At 38.9% G+C, this 19,792-nt stretch overlaps 2 protein-coding genes across 22 annotated transcripts in view; one reads left to right on the forward strand and one right to left on the reverse strand.

Moving 5' to 3' along the window:
• Positions 1–14,748, forward strand: part of LOC106653167 (phosphatidylinositol-binding clathrin assembly protein LAP) — a 42,939-nt gene extending 28,191 nt beyond the window's left edge. For 5 of the 21 annotated variants that reach the window (XM_014372470.2, XM_023460650.1, XM_014372472.2 and 2 more), the window contains 18 exons: positions 1,137–1,279; positions 1,862–1,937; positions 2,737–2,760; positions 2,997–3,099; positions 3,176–3,384; positions 3,467–3,573; positions 3,642–3,683; positions 3,761–3,855; positions 5,268–5,436; positions 5,512–5,628; positions 5,727–5,856; positions 6,054–6,140; positions 7,212–7,958; positions 9,695–9,902; positions 9,968–10,076; positions 10,657–10,716; positions 11,435–11,644; positions 12,141–14,748. In XM_014372470.2, coding sequence (XP_014227956.1) covers positions 1,137–1,279; positions 1,862–1,937; positions 2,737–2,760; positions 2,997–3,099; positions 3,176–3,384; positions 3,467–3,573; positions 3,642–3,683; positions 3,761–3,855; positions 5,268–5,436; positions 5,512–5,628; positions 5,727–5,856; positions 6,054–6,140; positions 7,212–7,958; positions 9,695–9,902; positions 9,968–10,076; positions 10,657–10,716; positions 11,435–11,635 — 2,627 coding nt within the window. In that variant the 3' untranslated portion in view covers positions 11,636–11,644; positions 12,141–14,748. The remainder of the gene's footprint in view (positions 1–1,136; positions 1,280–1,861; positions 1,938–2,736; positions 2,761–2,996; positions 3,100–3,175; positions 3,385–3,466; positions 3,574–3,641; positions 3,684–3,760; positions 3,856–5,267; positions 5,437–5,511; positions 5,629–5,726; positions 5,857–6,053; positions 6,141–7,211; positions 7,959–9,694; positions 9,903–9,967; positions 10,077–10,656; positions 10,717–11,434; positions 11,645–12,140) is intronic. The other 16 variants (XM_023460661.1, XM_023460652.1, XM_023460655.1 and 13 more) reach the window with 16 other exon arrangements.
• Positions 14,749–15,113: 365 nt separating this feature from the next.
• LOC106652979 lies at positions 15,114–19,582 on the reverse strand. Its single transcript, XM_023460622.1, has 6 exons — positions 19,152–19,582; positions 18,598–19,090; positions 17,748–18,513; positions 17,502–17,541; positions 15,998–16,586; positions 15,114–15,919 (listed from the first exon to the last, which is right to left on the reverse strand). Exons 2-6 carry the CDS (start codon positions 19,067–19,069, stop codon positions 15,144–15,146), a joined length of 2,643 nt encoding a protein of 880 aa, XP_023316390.1. The 5' UTR covers positions 19,070–19,090; positions 19,152–19,582; the 3' UTR covers positions 15,114–15,143.
• Positions 19,583–19,792: the final 210 nt, after the last annotated feature.

Consider the following 19,792-nt stretch of genomic DNA (forward strand, 5'->3'; position numbering starts at 1 on the left):
TTTTTAATGGACTGTATGCATAATACAGCTGTCGATGATCGATATTATATTAACTTAGAAATTCCTTCCAGTGTGATTTAGCGCTTTGCGTATGGAAGGCAATCAAAACTTTGTTATGAATCCTACCACGTATGCGCACGCGTGCAGATAGTTTATATTATTATACCTTGACGAGGAATCACGATGAGTATGTACTTTGTTATGTAACTGACGCATCGCCACGGGTGGAGGTCAAGGTTGAAACACGTACGCGGCAGAAACGCAAATAATAACGGTGGGACCCAAAGTGAAATTACTTTCGCTCGAGGTGTGTTCAATCGTGCAAAATGATCCGTCCATTTTTTATCTCAAGATCGCGATAAATATTGAGAATCTTCGACTTAACATTCGTTGTTCGAAAGTGCGCTCTTGCCATGATAAACGTTCGTTTTTTGAAGGGAAATCCCTCGGCTTATTATCGGTGAGGTATTAAACTCTGCGGTTACCGTCGCGCGTTGACATTTTTCATATTTTTTAATGTAAGCGCGAGCAAACAGGACGACCACGCCGCTTTGATTGAATTGCTATTTTCTATTATATTGGCTCGTTGAAAGGGAAAATGCAAGCGTTGTGGTTAGCGGTTAACTGATTTATCCACATCAAATGATCTATCAATCATTTTGAAATAATTTTAAAATAAGTAGTTTCTACCTTTGGAGTAAAAAGTTCTAATTAAACGAGTCGACCTATTAGCTCGAGGTATAGTAATTAAAAATGAAAAATAGAAGGTGATTTCAGCCAAGCTGCTGCACATCCTCTTTTTTATCCACTATCAATTTAGACCACTCGGAGTCGAGTCGAGCTAGAGAGATTATGAAACTACGGGCTCTTTGGACGAAAAAATGATATTACACAGAAATGGACTTTGTAAACTTCGCGCAGAATAGAAGGGCCGTCATAGAGAGGAAAGGAAATCTTTTTTTTGTCGTTTTACATGTGAACGTGTATAAACGAGTTTTCGAGATTCAATTATATTCGATGAAAGTCGCGTGACATTGTTTTATCTCGAAAAAACAAAAATTGGCCCATTATTTTCCGTTGCATTGTGTTTTTCAAGATTTTTTGACATTACTAAGCAATCTCTCTTCCTGTTACAGATTTGGTACACTGTACGAACGAGCCGAACGTGTCGATTCCACAACTTGCAAATTTGCTAATCGAGCGGTCGCAAAATACAAACTGGACGGTGGTCTTCAAAGCACTCATCACAGCGCATCACCTTATGTGTTACGGGAATGAAGTGAGTATATACATTCTAGTTCCTCTTTCTTTCTTTCTCTCCTTCTTTTTTTTTTTTTCATTCAAAACAACTTCCTCTTCCGATATGATCGCTCGAGGTTATTAAACTCGATAAAAGCGACAAAAAAAGCTTCCTTCTACCGTTTCACGGTCGTCAGATATGCGCGCATACTCGAGTTTTACGAAAGACGATGCGTGTATAGTTTAATTTGACGCTACTTCGTAAACTTGACATTGAATTTCGAGTAAAGGTTTTAAAAATAGAGCACGCGTCGACGACACATTTTTGCCACCTATGCATTTGAAACTGCCTAATGGTCAATATTTACTCTTTGTTACACGCCGAGCGTTAGGAATCTTTTGCCAATTGTTTTGTAAGGCATCATAGTATAGAAACAATAACAATACAGAGTTCATTTTTAATTTAAAATACTGTCAAAATGATTGACTGCTTCGAAACTTTAATTATAAACCTAATTACCGAGTTGAAAATCAAGTAGCACTTTATAAACGTATACTTACTTTACATATCAACTCTTTTCATCAAGAACCAGAGTTAAGTGAATTTTTCTTTATTTTACAGCGATTTACACAGTACCTCGCTTCGAGCAACAGTACGTTTCAACTCAGTAATTTTCTGGACAAAAGCGGCGTGCAAGGTAAATTTTCCTCTTGACATTTTTAATTTTTTTTAAGTCTATTATAAAAATGCGAGAAAATGGGAAAGATCACTCCATCAATGATTGAATAAAACTAATTAACTGGTTATTGAAAAGTATTTGTCATTTATAAAATAATTACTTAAATTAATGTATCTAACAACTTTTAATTTAATAAAAGTAGAGATGAAGTACTCTGTATGGATTAATAATTGACACATTTAAAAAAAAAAAAAAAATAAGCGAGTGTACGTCGATGTTCTTTGATTAAGGAAATACCGAAGCTAGGCTAAAATGAAACACCTTTTGTGAGATTTCCACTGAATACTTTTTTACAAAGCTACGTGGAAATCTCATAAAACACTTGTTTGAAAATGTTTATTTTGATTCCGCTGCAGTACCTTCAATAAGAGTAATTATTAATAACGACTAACTCTGTTTCATGAGATATGTCATGACGCAACTGTGTTTTTAATTAAAACAAAATAAATGTTTACGTTTATTGACCTGAAAGTTTTGCATAAATACATGCTCGCGATTAAACTTATGATGTATGGCTTGTACACAAACTGCACGAATATTAATGGCATGAACTTTGATTCAACTAACAGTTTGAGCATCACTAACCAAATAATATTCTTATTTCAATCGACTAATTGCTCCTCTAATACCATATGTGGCAACTTTGCCGCAAGTACATGGGTGTACATTTCGAGCATCTTCATGATGCTGTTAGATCTATCATTTGGGCTATTTCTTGGAAAATAAACTAACATGAAAACTTTCTCTTTTGGTAAAGCTGGTGGACCAGGAGCGCGCATTGGTAAGTGCTAAAGACCCGTTTGAATCCTTTACTAATTTTAACAACCTCGCATGAGAATTATTGTTTTCTATTGTATTTTGCTTAGGTATAATTTTAGTAGATTTAATTATAGCAAGTAGGTAGTAGTAATAATCGTTTGAGTTGTTTTGAACTGAATGTGGTTTAAAAACGCACTTTTCCATTGTGTTGAATAATTATTAGTCCATTACGAAACTAATTCGGATATTTTTTCATAGGCTATGACATGTCACCTTTCATCAGGAGGTACGCGAAATATTTGAACGAGAAAGCTCTATCTTACCGAACAGTTGCATTCGATTTTTGCAAAGTGAAAAGAGGGTGAGTTTCTTCTACAAAATATATGATTTATCAATAAGCGATGATGAATAAGTAATAATTCCTAAATCTATTTCAGGAAAGAGGATGGTACTCTGCGCACAATGAACGCCGAAAAATTGTTGAAAACGTTGCCGGTGCTACAGGCTCAACTCGATTCGCTGCTCGAATTCGACTGCTCGTCCAACGATCTTACTAATGGTGTTATCAATATGACATTCATGTTGCTCTTCCGAGATCTCATCCGATTATTCGCCTGTTATAACGATGGAATTATTAATTTATTAGGTACGTACGCAATTTTCTTTTAAAATTGTAAAATATCCTTTTAAAAAATAGCTTGTAATTTTTAATTCCTGATTCTTTCCAGAAAAATACTTTGATATGAACAAGAAACAATGCCGAGATGCTTTAGATTTATACAAAAAATTCCTCATCAGAATGGACAAAGTTGGAGAATTTCTGAAAGTTGCAGAGGTCAGTATGATTTATGAAATTTTCATGATTAAAATTCATGAGTTTTAAATTGAATTTTCATTTCACAGAACGTTGGTATCGACAAAGGAGACATTCCAGATCTTACAAAGGTATAGTAATTACTGAGTTAACTTACTCACGATCGGCTTTGATTATTAAATATTAATTCATTTTAATTTTTTTGCAGGCCCCCAGTAGTTTACTAGATGCTCTGGAACAACATCTTGCTTCATTGGAAGGTCGAAAAGGTTCTTTAGCCAACACGCCAACTCAATCGGCAAGGTATATACGCTGAATTAATTTATTGAGCGTCAGTGGGAAGATAGTTTGATTAACATCTTATATTGACTAACATTTTTCACAATTCTAATAATGCTGATGAAAATAATGGAAACCCGGTTCCGATAATTTTTCTCTTCCCACTGCTATTCTTGAATGTGATAGATGTCTCGAATAATTGAATGTTGGATTACTGCCATTTATAAATCTTTTCAACAAATCTTCATGTTTCGGTGATATGATAACTGGGTATTTATAATTTGGCATGTACGTGGATTAAGTTTGCTTTACCCAAATACTTTTAATGAACATAATTGAATGGTTTTTTCAAATGGGATTGCTTTTAAAAGAAATATTTGAAAAATCAATATTGCAAATAAATTCAGGAACGTACATTCTTTCAACATAATCCTCTTAACCATATTTTTTCCGAAAGCATTCCTCACGTTGGTCATTTCATTTGTACCTAAACCTAACGACATTCATTATGTATCATTTATTATCATTTTATTTTTGTTTTTAACAATACAAAACACTGTATAAACTTCAAACCAATCAGTTTTTATTACAGTACAATTTTCTTGGAAATTTTTTCAGAATAATATATAAATTATTTAGAGTTTTTAGTAGTTTTTTTACACTTGTTTTAGTTATTTACACATCTTTTTTTTGTAAAAAGAAACTATTATTTCATTTATTAACTTGTAGTATTGCGTACGTGTGATTAAAACTTGTTTGAACTCGTAGGAGAATGTTTATACATAAATGAAAAATATGATTGTCGTAATCCACCTGAACTTTGTCCTATGAATAATCGATGCATTGCTTGAAATTTATTTTGCACCGTTGCTACTAATTTTATATTAATTATTTATTTCGAAGCATTACACGTTATTAATAATGTACATGATTAACGCATGTGAGTTGATGTAAAATTATACACCGAGATAATGTACTTGTGAGTTAAATAAGTAATTACTTCGTGTGCTAATTACAAACTGGAAAATGCATTTTGTGACTAGTTCATCATAAATTCGATTTGTGATGAAGCAAAAAATAGTGAAAGATTTTTTTTACGTCTTTCACATTGATCTTGAAAAACACACTTTTACTAACACACATATTATTAGAATTAGATCACGATACATAACGACTTGATTCGTAGACTGTTGAAAGAGCTAAATAATTGAACTGAATGAACTAATCACTAACACTTGATACATAAACAACAGTTATATTTACTACACAGTTTTTCTTTTTTGTCTTCCCCTTTTTTTTTGGTCACGACAAACGCCAATTTCCTACCACGGTATCAAAATCATCTCCATTTTCATTGTATAACATAATCATTTGGTCCGCCCATCTCTCTTCTCTCTCTATCACTTCGAATTCCCCAAACAAAACATCCAAAGCAGCAATAGAACAAATGTTAAGTCCGGAGTGTCCGCCCTATCTTCCACCAGTACCGCTTTTGGAACGGCTGCTAGCAACCAACGGCTCGAGAGCACAGGCAACGGCCACATAGACGAGGCTCTGAGGCAACAGGTCCTTGCAGAAGAGGAAGCAGCTATGAACCAGTACAAGGTTCGTGTTAATTTATTAATTCGCTCCGTTTTAATAAGAGAAAAAGGTGTATATAAAAATGTCTCTTTAATTCAGGCCAAAGTTCAGTCTCCAACGGGTGGACCCAGCACGAATCCATTTTTGATGAGCTCTCCAACCACCGCTCAGCCCATTGTTGATCTTTTTGGTGGCGGAGCACCTGCTCCGGATCAGGTGAAAAATTCGAGAATCTTGGTTTATTATGATTTTCATAATACGTTGCCGTTTATTTTGATTTTTTTGTAATGAAATATCGTTGAATGAATTAACAGAAAGCATCGGATGACTTATTACAGTTGGCTGGAAATCCGTTCGCTGACATGTTTGGTGCTCCAGCACCGCAGGCGGTTACAGCACAACCCGTCCCAGTGCAGAACAATATGTGGATGACCAATGGTAATGGTAAATACAGGAAATCATTTCATTTTTTATTTGGTTTATTCATCACTTCACAGTTTTTTGAAAAACAAAGCTGCATCAGTTCACTGTTAATTTTAGATACAAAAAACGAACTGATGCTGCTTTGGATTGATTTTTATTATTGTTAAGTTTCTCATACTTTTAGTTTGATCATGCACACGTCATTTTCGATTTTGTAGGTTTCGCCACGGTACCACCAGCTACTAATAACTTTGTTACAGATAATAACTTCACTTCGGTCTTTGGAAATCAAGACCAGCAAGCGGGTAAGTCGTCTTTTGAAAGAATCATGTCATTTGGCGATGTATCTGGTTTTTCTCTACTTCTTTCTTTTATAATTTATACACCCTATAGCAAGATTTTAGTTGTGTTCAATTTAATGCTCAGCCTATATACAATTATTATGATTTTTCATACAAGGGATTTTTTTACATGATTAACTCATTTGGGGAAATGAATTTACAAACCTGCAAACAAACTAATTCTCCATTACTTGTATTTATAGTCTGGTTATTGGTTTTATTTTTTCTCTCACCACTGCCCTATATCACACGTTCGCGCAGGTACATGCAAAACATGGAAATGCTATACATGTTGCAAATCAAATTTTTTCTTAGTTCATAACAGCCGTATGTGGTTTTGGCATTTAGTGTAGTCCATAGTTTGCTTGTATCTGTACATTCTTGAACTGCACCCACTGTTCTTTTATATACTTTTCATCCAGAGAACTTTTCACTAATATTATTTTAGTTGCATGACTGGTTTTATATTCATATTTAAATGTAATCAATCCGAATGTATAATTGTCATAAAAACTTTGGCCGATCGATTTTCGATAGCACATTTATTAAAGCATCGATTGAACGCGATGAAATCACTTATTCTAAACATCGTCAAGTTCGACATTTTTTATACCAAATTATACAAATTTAATGATCATTTAGTGAAAAGTTTTTTGATTCTTTAACACACAACTATATGTCGTTCACGCGGGGTACAAACTGGTAACAAACTAACGTTTTTTCTTTGTCTTTTTTTCTCCCTCCTTTTCATCCTTGCGCCTGTGGTACTGGTTGTTTCGCCACAAAACGCTCAATATTTTTCTCTATTGGTACTCATCAACGTTACAAATACACATCGAATTCCATACGTCATCGCGATACAACGATTACTCGCCGTCACAATAACCATGAAAAAAAATCGGAATCTGCGTTTACTCTTTTTATTCTTAATGATGATGATACGATGGTGATGATGATTATGACGATGACGACGATGATGAAAAATCAACCAAAAAAAAACGTGAAATGTGCACAATGGTCAATTTTATTCGCAAGCTGCTGTCCCAGGAGCTGGCATCGTACCGAATCCTTTCGCTTCCGATTTTCCGCCACCACCCTCGGTCCCCCAAGCTGTCTCGGCCTTTCACGAACAACAACAACAACAGCAACAAAATCACCATCAACATCCGCCAGCGCGACCACAACAGCCACATCCAGCACATCTTCGGGCACAGCCATCGCCACAGCCACCGCAACAACAGATCCCTCACGTGGACGAGCTCGGTGGAGCAGCGTCAGCGACTGGAGACCTGTTCAGTGCCGATAATACCACGACTAACCCGGTGCCGGTGGTGGCCGATCTCTTCGGAGCCGACGCGGCATTGCCCGAGGACGTGCCTAAGCTCGCCGTGGCCACGGTCACTGCTGCGCCGCCCCCTAGACCGCCACCACCCGGTTCCACTCCTCGCACGGTTTCTCCTGCACCTCCCAAATCGGCACTGGACGATCTCAACGATACCATATTGGCGGCACTGGGCGGGTCTCCTCAGCGAGCAACACCGATAGCACAACAACAACAGCAGCAGCAACAGCAACAACAGCCACAGACGCAGCAGCAACAACAGCAAACAGCAGTGGGAGCAACGATACAACAGCTGCAGCAGCAGCAGCAGACATTCGCAGCTTTTGACGATATGATGCAGCATCAGCAACCGATGATGATGCCCTTTGGTTACGGAGTTGCTCCCTCCCAAGCCCAACCTCCCATGGGATACGGATCCCCGGCTAAGCAGCCGATGCCAGGTGATGGGACTATCCCCGCTTTAAGCAATCAGAGAAATCAGACGTCAAGCTTGTTAATATTTCATTTTTTTTCAAAGAAACTTTTTAATTTTTTAATATTTTTTTTTTCAATTTTCATTCAACGAATTGCGTTGGAATTTTTACATATTACTTTCATTACATATCGTTTACGTTGATAAGTTGTTCATTTTGCTAAACTTTCTTTCCAATATTCAGTATACGATCGTTTCTCGATTTTATCTGTTCTTTTTTAATTACTATATAAAATGTGACAATTCGTTCTAGAGTGCGATTGTCGTGAGAGTGAGATTATAATTTTGTGGGTAGTTATTGCTGTTGTCGATTAAGCTGATATATATATTCTTAAATTATCTTTGTTCATGAACTAATTTTTGTGTATTACTCAAAAATCTCTATTTACGAAATTTCATTAACGAGTCACAAAACACTCGAGACGCGCAATAAGTTTTTTTTCTTTCATTCGTAATATTGTTGCATGAGTCTTTATATTGTAGTAAATTTTCAAATATCTATATCTATCGAGAGAATGGATTCGACTGTCTGCCGAAATAATGATATCATGCTGTAGAGCAACGTTGAATTAACTATATCGATTGAAATTTGCGCTTAGTTCGCTTAAAATAGTTTATAAGCGTTATCATAATCAAGCATAACTTTTCATTCATCAGAAAACTGTCATTCAATTATCCAGATGAGAACTATTTGTGGCGAACTACAGAGATCGATTATCTTATCGTGTTACATTTTTTCTTTGGTATGATAAAATAGGAATAAGTGATTTTATGTTATCGTCTAATTTTTTTTATATTAGCAATATTATTTACTGGCTCCGACGAAAGACGAACGCAAAAAAAGAAAATGAACGTCCGATCCAAAAAAAGTATGAAAAAGGAGAAATTTAAAATATTGATAACCGACCAGCTTAGCACCGTATTAGTGACGACTATTACCACTGAATTATCAATATAATTTGTTACCTCTCTCATTCAAATGATAGAACACACGATTACTTTTGAAGGATTGCACCGTATGATCATCCATTTTTCCATTAAAATACGCATTTGCTAAATCAAATTGTAGACCGCATGACGAGTCACCAGTAAAAATAAACTCATTCATTTAACTACGCAGCTAACGCAGCGAGTGCCAAAACGAGATAAAAATCGTTAACTGTATACGTTATAAAAAATGACGCTGAGATAAAAAAAATCGTTAGCGTGTAACAAAAAAGAGAAAATTACCTAAAACCCTCCTGTGAACTCCCCATTAACTACGCATGACCCACGAGACAGATTAAGATTTTTGTTTTTGTTTCGTTGATTATCTACCACTAGCACAGAACAAATCGCTTTAGAACGCTTTCTCTATCTTTTTAGTTTTTGGTTTTTACAAGCTTACGGCTTTGCTTTAACGTGTGGCTTTCTCTGCACAACATAACAACCGACTTGACAGCTCAGCTCTCTCTGCGTGCTTATAATATTTTGCTTTTGTATGATATAGTATTATGTTTTTCTGCACATACATGATGTATATATTATTATATTTATGTTGTATCTCGATCCCGTTGTAAACCCCCTCACAATCTCCCCTCTGCACAATTTTACGATTTAGTTTATTGGTTTCACGCTTGTTTCGTTTCTTTTTTTCTTTTTCCGCACTGTACGTTACATGTATCTCCTCGACACCCACAACCATCGCTAAAAAACAAACAATAGGTATTGACGGTTATGGTCCGATCCTCATACCCCTGAGTTCAGTCGTGTCTGCAGCTAGTCACGTTTCAGCCGTAGCTGGTCAGTTGGCCAATAACGCCGGGGGCGTGGCAGGCGCACCGGGCAAGGTCCTCACCGGCGACCTCGACAGCAGCCTTGCCAGTCTAGCTGAAAATCTGACCATCAACAAGAGCGCCCAACAGCAAGTCAAGTAGGCGACTTTTTTTTTACGTTGATGATTCTTCAAGAACAATTGAGTTATTGACTTTTTTAAAGGGGCATGCAATGGAACTCACCAAAAAATACCGCCAAAGCTGGTGGACCAGCCGGTGGATGGACTCCGCAACCGATGGCCGCGACGACCGGAGCTGGTTATCGTCCTATGGTGAGTTTTCGTTCGTATAAGGGCGCCGAATGCCTTTAGGTTACTAATAATAACCAAGCTTTGATTGAATAAGCCAAGAATTTTTAAAGCACGTTTTCTCATATAATATTATTATATTGATGTTCAAATTTTTTATTATCGCATAATGCACAATGTCCATATGTATTTTAGAAAGGAGCCGATAGACGATGCGGATTTTTGCTTAGTCTTTAGATGGTTTTTATTATAGCTATACATTTTTCGCTGCTATATTTTCATATAGATTTTTTTATCATTTGTTCAGGCCTTTAAAAAGTTATTAATGTTACTTACATATTACCGTTACATACTGACCTTTCTAACGAGCTTCTTGGCATTTTTTTATCAAATCGCTATACCAAATAATTTCCGTTCCAACCACGTTATTGGAGATTTCATATCATACGAATATATTATACGAATGTATACGAATGTGAGTCGACGAAAAATTCATTTGAGTAAGATGAAAGAGGGGAGGAAAAAAAATTCAATCTCCAGTAACGTGTAAAATTAGCGAATATTTGCATGCATAGAGCATACGGCATGTTACCGGCTGTTACAGGGACAAGGAATGACGCAAATGCCCGCTGCCACGACTATGGGCTTCCCAAGTCAACCGCTGGTGAGTTTTTATCAATTTCCCCGCTACGAGAAACCTTTTTTCTTTCTCTCTATATATATTTACTATATGTGTTCACTTCCCTGGCCCCGTCCGAAGCCTATTTTTATACTGCTCAATTAATAATTCGCTGAATTTGCACGATCGAAAGCGCCGGACAAGTTGAAATCAAATTAAGTTGTACTTTTTTTTTAAATATTAATTTTTCAACTTGTGCGCCGCTTGCACTTTTATTACATATTAGCACTAACATTATAACTACGAGCACTAATTCAATAATTAAATTTTTAGCTAATTTATTATATAGGTCACATGAGATTGCAGGTGCGATTGATTACCTAAAATAATTGTAAAAAAATCAAATCAAGTTTGCATTCTCCGTGACTTAAATCATTGATATTAAAATTAGACAGCTTCTTTATAATTCCGTACGAAGTATATATTGCATTGTTATTCTTGGCTTGCTTTTACATAAATTTACATACAGATTGATTAATATGTAAAGACGATGATTCTCTGTCACGAAAATTTTCCGAAAAAATCGTGAAAACACTCTCACTTATTCAACGTAAGATCCGTAAGTCTTCTCTTCTGTCGAACTTTAATTTTCACATATTACATAAAATAAAAATGAATCAAGGGTCTTGAAAAGAACAAAAAAGTCAGGCTTAAAAAGTAGTTTCTATTGGTGATTGGTTGGTGTATATCTGTACATATCTAGGGTATACAAGGCATGCCGATGCAGGCAATGCCCCAGGGGATGCCTCAGGCGCCGGCGGGTGTCCGGCCCATGGCACCAGCGACCGCGCCGATGATGATGCCGGGCCAGGTACCGATGCAGCAGCCCATACAGCAGCAACCCCAGGCTCAGCAGCCGCCCCAGAACAACCAGGTTCAACTGGATCCGTTCGGTGCTCTGTGAGCTGGCTAGGTATAAAAAAAACACAAAAGCAAAGCAACAACAAAAAAAAAACAACTCGAATCTCATTTTGATTTTTCGATATCATGTTTTCATATATTATTTATAAACATGTATCTGCACCGTTCGAATGACAATTTTGAACACTTGTAAATTGCTGCTGCATAATAGAAAGTAGTCGAGTTCGAATGATATTTAATGTACATATAAATATATAGGCTAATTTTTGCCTTATCAATAACATCTATATCTATCTCTCTCACGATACTAAAATCACTGACTAACCGTATGCAACACCTTTTAAAAAATAATAATAAGTAAGCGAATAATTTCGATTGTGATTAACTTTACAAACGCTGACGGCAAAATTTGACCGTGTTTGTAAAAAAAGTGGTCAAATTTGTACATATATGAATTCAAACTAACACGACAATTTTGTTATCCTAATTTCATCATATTCATGATCACTGTACGATGGCAAATACTTAATCTGTTAATATTTTTGCAGGAATTCAACTGGAAGTAAATCGAGTTCAGGAATTAAAGCACCGATTCTTGTAAATACTCTGTAATGTTATCCAATATATTATCAGAGATGTTCAATGCCCGTGGCTATATCTACCTCTTACTCGCAACGCGTCCTAATACAATATATATATACAGAGCATCGGACCATCTTTCATCGAGGGATGCTAAGACCTTGTTGTTTCTTCACGTCAGCTGCATTTTAGATGATAGAGAGTAATAAGGAGACGAAAGAAACCGTTTCAGTTGTATGAAAATCTTTACAGTGATTGCACGGATATCTTCTTTTTTTTCTTGCTCTATAAAACGTGTAATATGTGTGGTTACGAAACGAGAATGCAAAGTACTGCAGAGACAGTGGTATCGGCGTCCGTTCAGTTGTACATTATTCGCTTTAATTTTTAATGTTTATTTTTTTCCTCTTAGTTAAGTCATACAATATTAATAATAATTATCGATAATATATCATATTGCTAAACATAATGGTTACATTAATGAATAACAAATAAATATAACGTACGAGCATTAAAAAGTTGAAAAAAAAACATTTGAAAAGTGTTATCATGGACGGGTAAAATAAATAAAGACATCACTGAGCGAGATATTCTTTGTTGAAGTATTATATATAAATAGTGTGCGACGTTAGCGAACGTTAACTATATGGAAAAGAATATAAATATTATATATCTATGAAAATATGAAATTATTTGTGAATGTGCGTATGAGGAATTTCAGTTTATCAACATCAACAAGCGACAATATTGCTAATATTAAACAAAAGATACACATTTTAGGTATATTATGGATGGTATATTGTTTTTCGTGTATGAATGATACGCATGTTGAATTTTATGAAGTTTTGTGTGTAAAAGTTTCCCTCATATCGTTAAGCTCGTGATTTGACTGGAATATTTCGGATGCGCTTGAACTCGTCTTAATTATTGAAATGAACTTTTGATTGTAAGATAATATTGAATACTTAATGAGTATCTAAAAATGTAGATGAAGACGATCTTTACAAATACTACATGTATCAGTGAAGTAGTCACGGGGGACTGAGATTAAGAATCCATCTATTGTTGCATAGTCTCTCATGTTTTAAACACCTAATCGAATTTTCGACTGAATCATGTTATGTAGATTTTTTCTTGTGGTTTTTAAAATTTGTTCCGATTGATTTATTAATCTATTTTTTAATTGTAAAAATGTTGTATCAGTTTGTAATTTTAATGATGTTTTACCTAATTAAACTTATCTTTCATAACATTTTGAAACGAGTTGGTTGAATTTTTAATTAATATTTACTAAAATCATGTGCGTTTTCGAACATATTATCAGAATGTCTTATAACTATAGTTGTAAATTTCTATTCATTTTATTTTAATTCATATAAAACTCCTAACAGCTTTACGAATATGTCAAACTGTTTAGTCCTTATGTTTTTATCACGGAAATGGATCATTTTTAAATGTAAGCGTAAGGACTACTCTCGTGTAACGTATTTAGCATACTGCGATACAAATAATTCGCTAACAGCAAAACGCCTAATGGTAATAAAAAAATCCTTTAAGTAATGTGTCTATAAATGTAGTGCAATCAAAGTACGCTAACGTATGTGTGCACAAACAACAAAAAGCATTTAAAACCTAAGAAGAGATTGATCAATAATTGTAACCACTATTATAATCGTTATGGAAAATTTTATAGTTATAAAGTGTTAATGAATCGTGGGACGATTGAGCGAATGATCTTGTTGAGTTTAAATAAAATGTTCTGGATTTTTTCGGTGATAATTTTCTTTATCGATCGCTTTAAGTGTGCTGTTCCGGACGGATAAATTAATAACATGCATAAAAACTATATCCTTGACTTGAGAATTTTCAAAAAGAGGGAAATACATCACAGATGCGCAGTGAATGACCATCATAAATCTATGCGCAAAGGATGAAAACAAAATCACATTTTAAAGAATACAATTTTACAGCAGATTTGAGTTTTTGGACAGTCAAGTGTTATAGTTGTACGTGAAACTGTACTATGTATATTTAAACAATATAAATATTAAGCGTAGCTTCATAATTTATCGGTGGGTACGTCATACAAATATTTCCAAGTACCCTTGATATACATTTATGAAAAATAAAAACATACAAAAAAAATGAAATTACAGGATCACATATGATACAAATATTATATAGCTCTTTGATGTTTCAGTTGAGGGAAATATGTATATTCACATAGGATGAAATAAGAATTGCTACATGATATTCGAATGATAATACGAACGGATATTATGATGGATATATTTATTAGAGAGACGAATGTCAGCCCGGGAGCGTAGAGGAAACTGTAAAAAAACGTAAATCGTGGCCAGGCATAATTTTTATAAAATTGTGCGCGTATTTATCCACTTAAAAATGGCTTTGTAAAAGTATCGATTATATTTTGTATACAATTAAGTATATAGCGTATATATATTTGTTTGTATAAAAGTGAATTTTTTTTATTATGATTTTTCGTAGCTGCAAAAATCCCAATATATATTGTAATTCAGCCTCGAATCAAAGTAGACGGATATAAATGAAAAAAAACTTTGGAAAAAATGTACAGGTTAAAAGATGAGAATCTATATTATAAATATAAATATATATATATATTTTGTAACACTGAGAAAAAAATATATATATCGACGAACATTATATAAATTGAGTTATAAGTTTTTGCTTGTTCAATGAAAGACAAAAAAAAATAAGAAAAAATTTCTCGGTGAGCAAATTGTTCATGTAGTAAATCAATATTATATATAATAACATCGAATATATGACCATGTAAATAAATATAAAAAAAAAAGTTAAAAATGTAAAAGTAGCCGTGCTCAATTATTTTTTTCTCGAATCCGAGAGAAACCCCGTATAAAAATGAATTCACACATATTATGTACACCGAACTTCGGGCTAGTATTATATCATCATCATCATCATCGTCATCACAGCCAACCTCGATCCTCGTAGAAGCGCACGATGTGCAGCAGCCGCTCGCGAAAGGCCGGCTTCCTGCAGCAGTCGCTGCGAAAAACATTGAGCATGAGTTCCGAGCTGTTCTCGTATTTGCCCTTCAAGTCGTGCACGTAAAACTTGAAGACCAGTATCATCATCGGCATCTCGTCGAGCGCCTGTCTCTTCAGCTCCTCGTCGAAGGCCGGCCTCGTAAAGGGACTCGCGTCGATCTCCAGCCTCTTCAAATTCTTCAAGAATTCGTCGTAATAGAGGTCTACGAGGGCGTCGAAGTCGCGCTCCCTCGCCCGATCGTCCAAGCCCATGTAGAGAAAGTGCGGCAAATCTTTCAACGGGCTATTGAACAGATAGGCCTGGTAATCGATCAGCTTCACGTCATTGATGGCGCCCTTATCGTCTTTGCGGTAGAGCACGTTTTTCAGCCAGAAGTCGCCGTGCGTGACGGTGGCCCAGGGCTCCCTCGGCCTCGCCGCGTTCGTTTTTCCGCCCCGGTAAGCCTCGAAGCGTTCCAGTATCGTTGGCAACTGGCGCTCCAGTAGGCTCCGATAATCCAGCTCGGCGTCGTGGAACATCCGTAAAATACTGTCGAGACCCTCGTCTATCTGGGAGTAGTCGCGGCTGTTGATGCGCGCGTGCGCCACGACCCGCGACTCGAAGTAATCCGGCCGCCTCTGCTTCAACGCGATGCCGAGCGCGTGGTAGCGCGCCAGCGCCTCCAAAGCTTTGCCGGCGTGAGCTTTGTCCATGCCTGCGAAATTTAAAAGCTCGCGTAAAAATGTATACAGTATATGGTGCCACAAGCTTTATTGCGCGTCTAACGGCTCACCTAGAATTCGATCGCACGTGTAGAAGCCCTTGAGGCAGAGGTTCTCCATGAGCAGCACGGCGTCATCGTCGACTCGGTCGCTGCTCAATCGATCCCCGAGGCTGAATCGATGGCCCACATAGCGCGGCAGTATATCGATCAGCTCGTCCTCGGGCACGTCCATCTGGCGCTCCAATTGGCGATAGACCGGCATGAGCTCGTGATACACGTAGGCCTCCTTCTTCATGCATCGGGCGAAGTCGAAGTAGGGCCGATCGGACTTGTTCAGTGTCTTGGCTACGAGGTGCAGCACAGTCTCGCTTTGGCTCTCGTCGAAATTGCGCACCTTGGCCTCGATCTGCAGCACGAGACTTCCGTAGCTCTCGTCGATCGGCACGAGGCTCGAGATCTTCCGGTCGAGCAGCACGAGCGACTCGCTGTCGAGGCACTGCCTGAGCAGCGACTCGAGGTAGCGAACGTCGATTCTTTGTTGTTGCTGTTGTTGTTGTTTCGGCTGCTGCTTCGGGGCTTGTTTCGGCAGCTGATCCCTCGTCAACGTCGACTCGACGAATCGTCCGCAGTCGCCGGTCATTGTTGTTCGCCAGTACCTTTGTCACTCTACGATTGTTGTGCAGCTACTTACTGCTACTGATTGGGAACACGACGCAGTTTTACGTAACATCTACGAGTCGACGACGACGTGCCCGACGGAACTGCAAGAGCAGCGGCAGCAGCAGCAGTGAGCCGCGAAGTTGCAATAATGTAGCTCGCGCTCGCGAGGCAAATGATTACATATTATCATAGTCTTGCATGATCTTCGATATTGCCTCGAATTCCCGCCTTCGATATTATTATTACTTTATATAAAATGTAAAATGCCGTAGCTGCTGCTAGGTCGCGAGCAAAGTGAGAGACAGAGAGATAAGGCTAGCGCGCTCGATGCAGATTTGCACGCGTTATAAAATAGCTCGTTCGTCTCTCTCTCTCTTTCAATAGCGCGGCACGTCGCGCTGTCAGTTCAAACGCACGAGTTATAATTGCCGACTGCTCACTGGGCTCCTCGTTTAACGCGCCCCGCTCGCTCGTTACGAGTCATACATCTCTGCAGTGACGAGAGATAACTACGTATAACCTCGAGAGATTTCGAAGCTCGCGCTCGTCGATCATAGAGCACAAGTCTTGACGTTTTAACAAATGTACTTTATTGCTTATCGTTTCTCGATTAAATGTATCGAGTAATAAATCTTATAGTGTTGGGATAATGTTAAGGAACGATGAAAAAAATTTAATAAATGCAGCGTCTGCGCTTTCGTCGCGTAATGCAAGAAAATTGCCTGCGCGTCTGATCGAGCAAGCAATGTAACTCGCCTTACTACTCGAACGAGCAACGAGCACAAAAGTTTTATTCGCACTGTGTGCGCGCGTCACACACATACATATCTGATCTGAATTTATAAATACAATAACTTGGCTGCGACGAGCGGCGGTTTACGACCATCGCTTTATCTTTTCTCTAAAATAATACTTTGAGAATTGGCAATACGCCGTCGATGCCGTCGCCGTCGCTTTAGCTCATCGAGATTGTTGATTATATAATGCCTGCGCGCGACATTGTTGCGCGTATGTAGTAGCTGCGATTCGCATCGTACAGAAAAAAACACACATTTCCCTCTCTTTGTTAATAAATGCGTCGTGATGCACACGCGAATGGAATTTTCATAACCTTGTATCGTCACTGCTGCTATCTCTCATTATTATCTATCGTCTGAACCATCCCTTGCTCACGTAGAATCGGTACAGTCTCAGGATGCGCTCGACGCAGCGCTCGTTCAACTTGCTGCCGATGATCCGCTGCATGAGATCGGTACTGGTCTCCTGGGCCTCGCCCTTGGGCTTGGCGATCGACTTGTCGAAGAACTTGACCGCCACGGCGCACAGCGGAAACTCCCTCAAGGCCTGCCGTCTCAGCTCCTCGTCGAAGGCGTCCCGCGTGTAGGGCCCGACGTTGCATCTCAGCCGCTGCAGCCACTTGACGAACTGGCTGTAGTAGGCGTCGACGATCTCGTCGGTGTCGCGCTCGTACGCCTCCTCGTTCAGGCAGGAGTTGACGAAGAAGGCCACGTCCTTGAGCGGACTCGCGTACGGATAGATCTGATAGTCGATGAACTTGACCGCGTCGACCTGGCCCGTGGCCTCGTCCTTGTGGAACAGCATGTTGTTGAGCCAGAAATCGCCGTGGCAGATCGTAGCCCAGGGCTCGCTGGGTTCCTCGCTGTAGGCCTTGCCACCCATCGAGAAAGCTATGCGTTCCTCGATCACGGCTAGGTTGGCCTTGAGCTCGTCGTGCAGCTGCGTGCGGAAATCGTCCAGCAAGATCCGATAGGCCTCGTCCATCTGGCCCCAGTCGATTCCGGCTTTGCGCGACCGCTCGACGATCTCTCGAAACAAGTCCGGCTTCTTTTGTTTCATCGCTATGCCGATCGCGTGGAATCTCGCCAACTCCGTCATAGCTTTGACGGCGTGCTCCGCGTCGGTGCCTGTGCGTGCGAATATATCAAAAGTAATTTTATGATTTCGTTCGAAAAAAGCGACTTGACGTCGAAAAAAAAGCTCTTTGTAACCTTCGGCTTTGTTGCAATTGTAGTATCCTCTCGTGCAGAGATTTTCCACGAGAAGCAGCGAGTCGTCGTCCGCGAGATCGGGCTGTCTCGGGTCCAGCGACATCCGCGAGCCGTAGTAAGCCGGCGCGACGTCGATCAAGTCGCTCTCCGCCACACCCGCTTCGCGCTCGAGCTGCCTGTAGGCCGGCAGGACTCGCTTGTAAGCGAAGACCTCCTTGGGCAGCAGCTCCGACCAGGTGACCACAGTCTTGTCCGTGGCGTTGACCGTCTTGGCCACCAGATGAAGCGACTCGGTTTTGGCGTTCTCGCGGGGACGAATCGTCGCGTCGACCTTCAGCACGACGCTCGCGTAGTTCTCGCCGAGAGGCATCAGCGGCCTGCAGCTGTACTCGACGAGCTGCAGCTCGTGATTGCCCAGACCCTTTCGCAGCACCGACTCCAGCTCGCGAATGTGCGCCGCCTCGCCGGACATTTTTCTGTCTCAATTTCTGTACTGGAATAAAGTTGAAATATTTGAAACTTATTAACGATTATTACTTGACAATATTACTCACGATTTAATTGATGAAAATTCGTCCTGCCGACTATTCAACACTCGCTACTGGCGTGGAGATTTCCTAATCAGGTGGACGGAGAACTGTCGCGAACCAAGTCAAGCAGACAACTGACCGCTATCACAAACACGTTAGATTATGAATTACACCTCATCACGCGCGTTCAAGTACATCATACACATGTTTCCTTGAAAAGCACATTTTATTTCGACGCTTGTTCATGTAAAACACGCTTCGAGGAAAAGGGCGTGTTGCGCAAAACTTTGCAAAACTGTGTGTCGCAGTATGCGTTCGCCGTGCTCGATAAGATTAGGCGTATTCCGATACTATCTTCTGCGTTATCGACGATAGAATGCGTGCAAAAAAAGAAAAAAAAAAGAATATTGCGAATCGAGACAAACGCGCATGGCGTTAAACACATTCTGTTTAGTTTAAAGCAGCACGCACAAGTGTACGTGCCTATTTTTAGACTGCGTCCAAATAAAAAGTTCCGCGGCTGAGTGCGCGCTGCAACGTCAGCACCTGGAGAGGTGGCAACTGTGTCGGCAAGGCTGAAGACGATGTTATCTGTAACCAGGGGTAGTTATAGGAATGTAATGTTGGCCAAGGGCAAAGCCATTTATTTAAATGAAAAATATCGA

This window comes from Trichogramma pretiosum, unplaced genomic scaffold (assembly GCF_000599845.2).
Source record: "Trichogramma pretiosum strain Unisexual culture from Peru unplaced genomic scaffold, Tpre_2.0 scaffold30, whole genome shotgun sequence".
Taxonomy (NCBI): domain Eukaryota; kingdom Metazoa; phylum Arthropoda; class Insecta; order Hymenoptera; family Trichogrammatidae; genus Trichogramma; species Trichogramma pretiosum.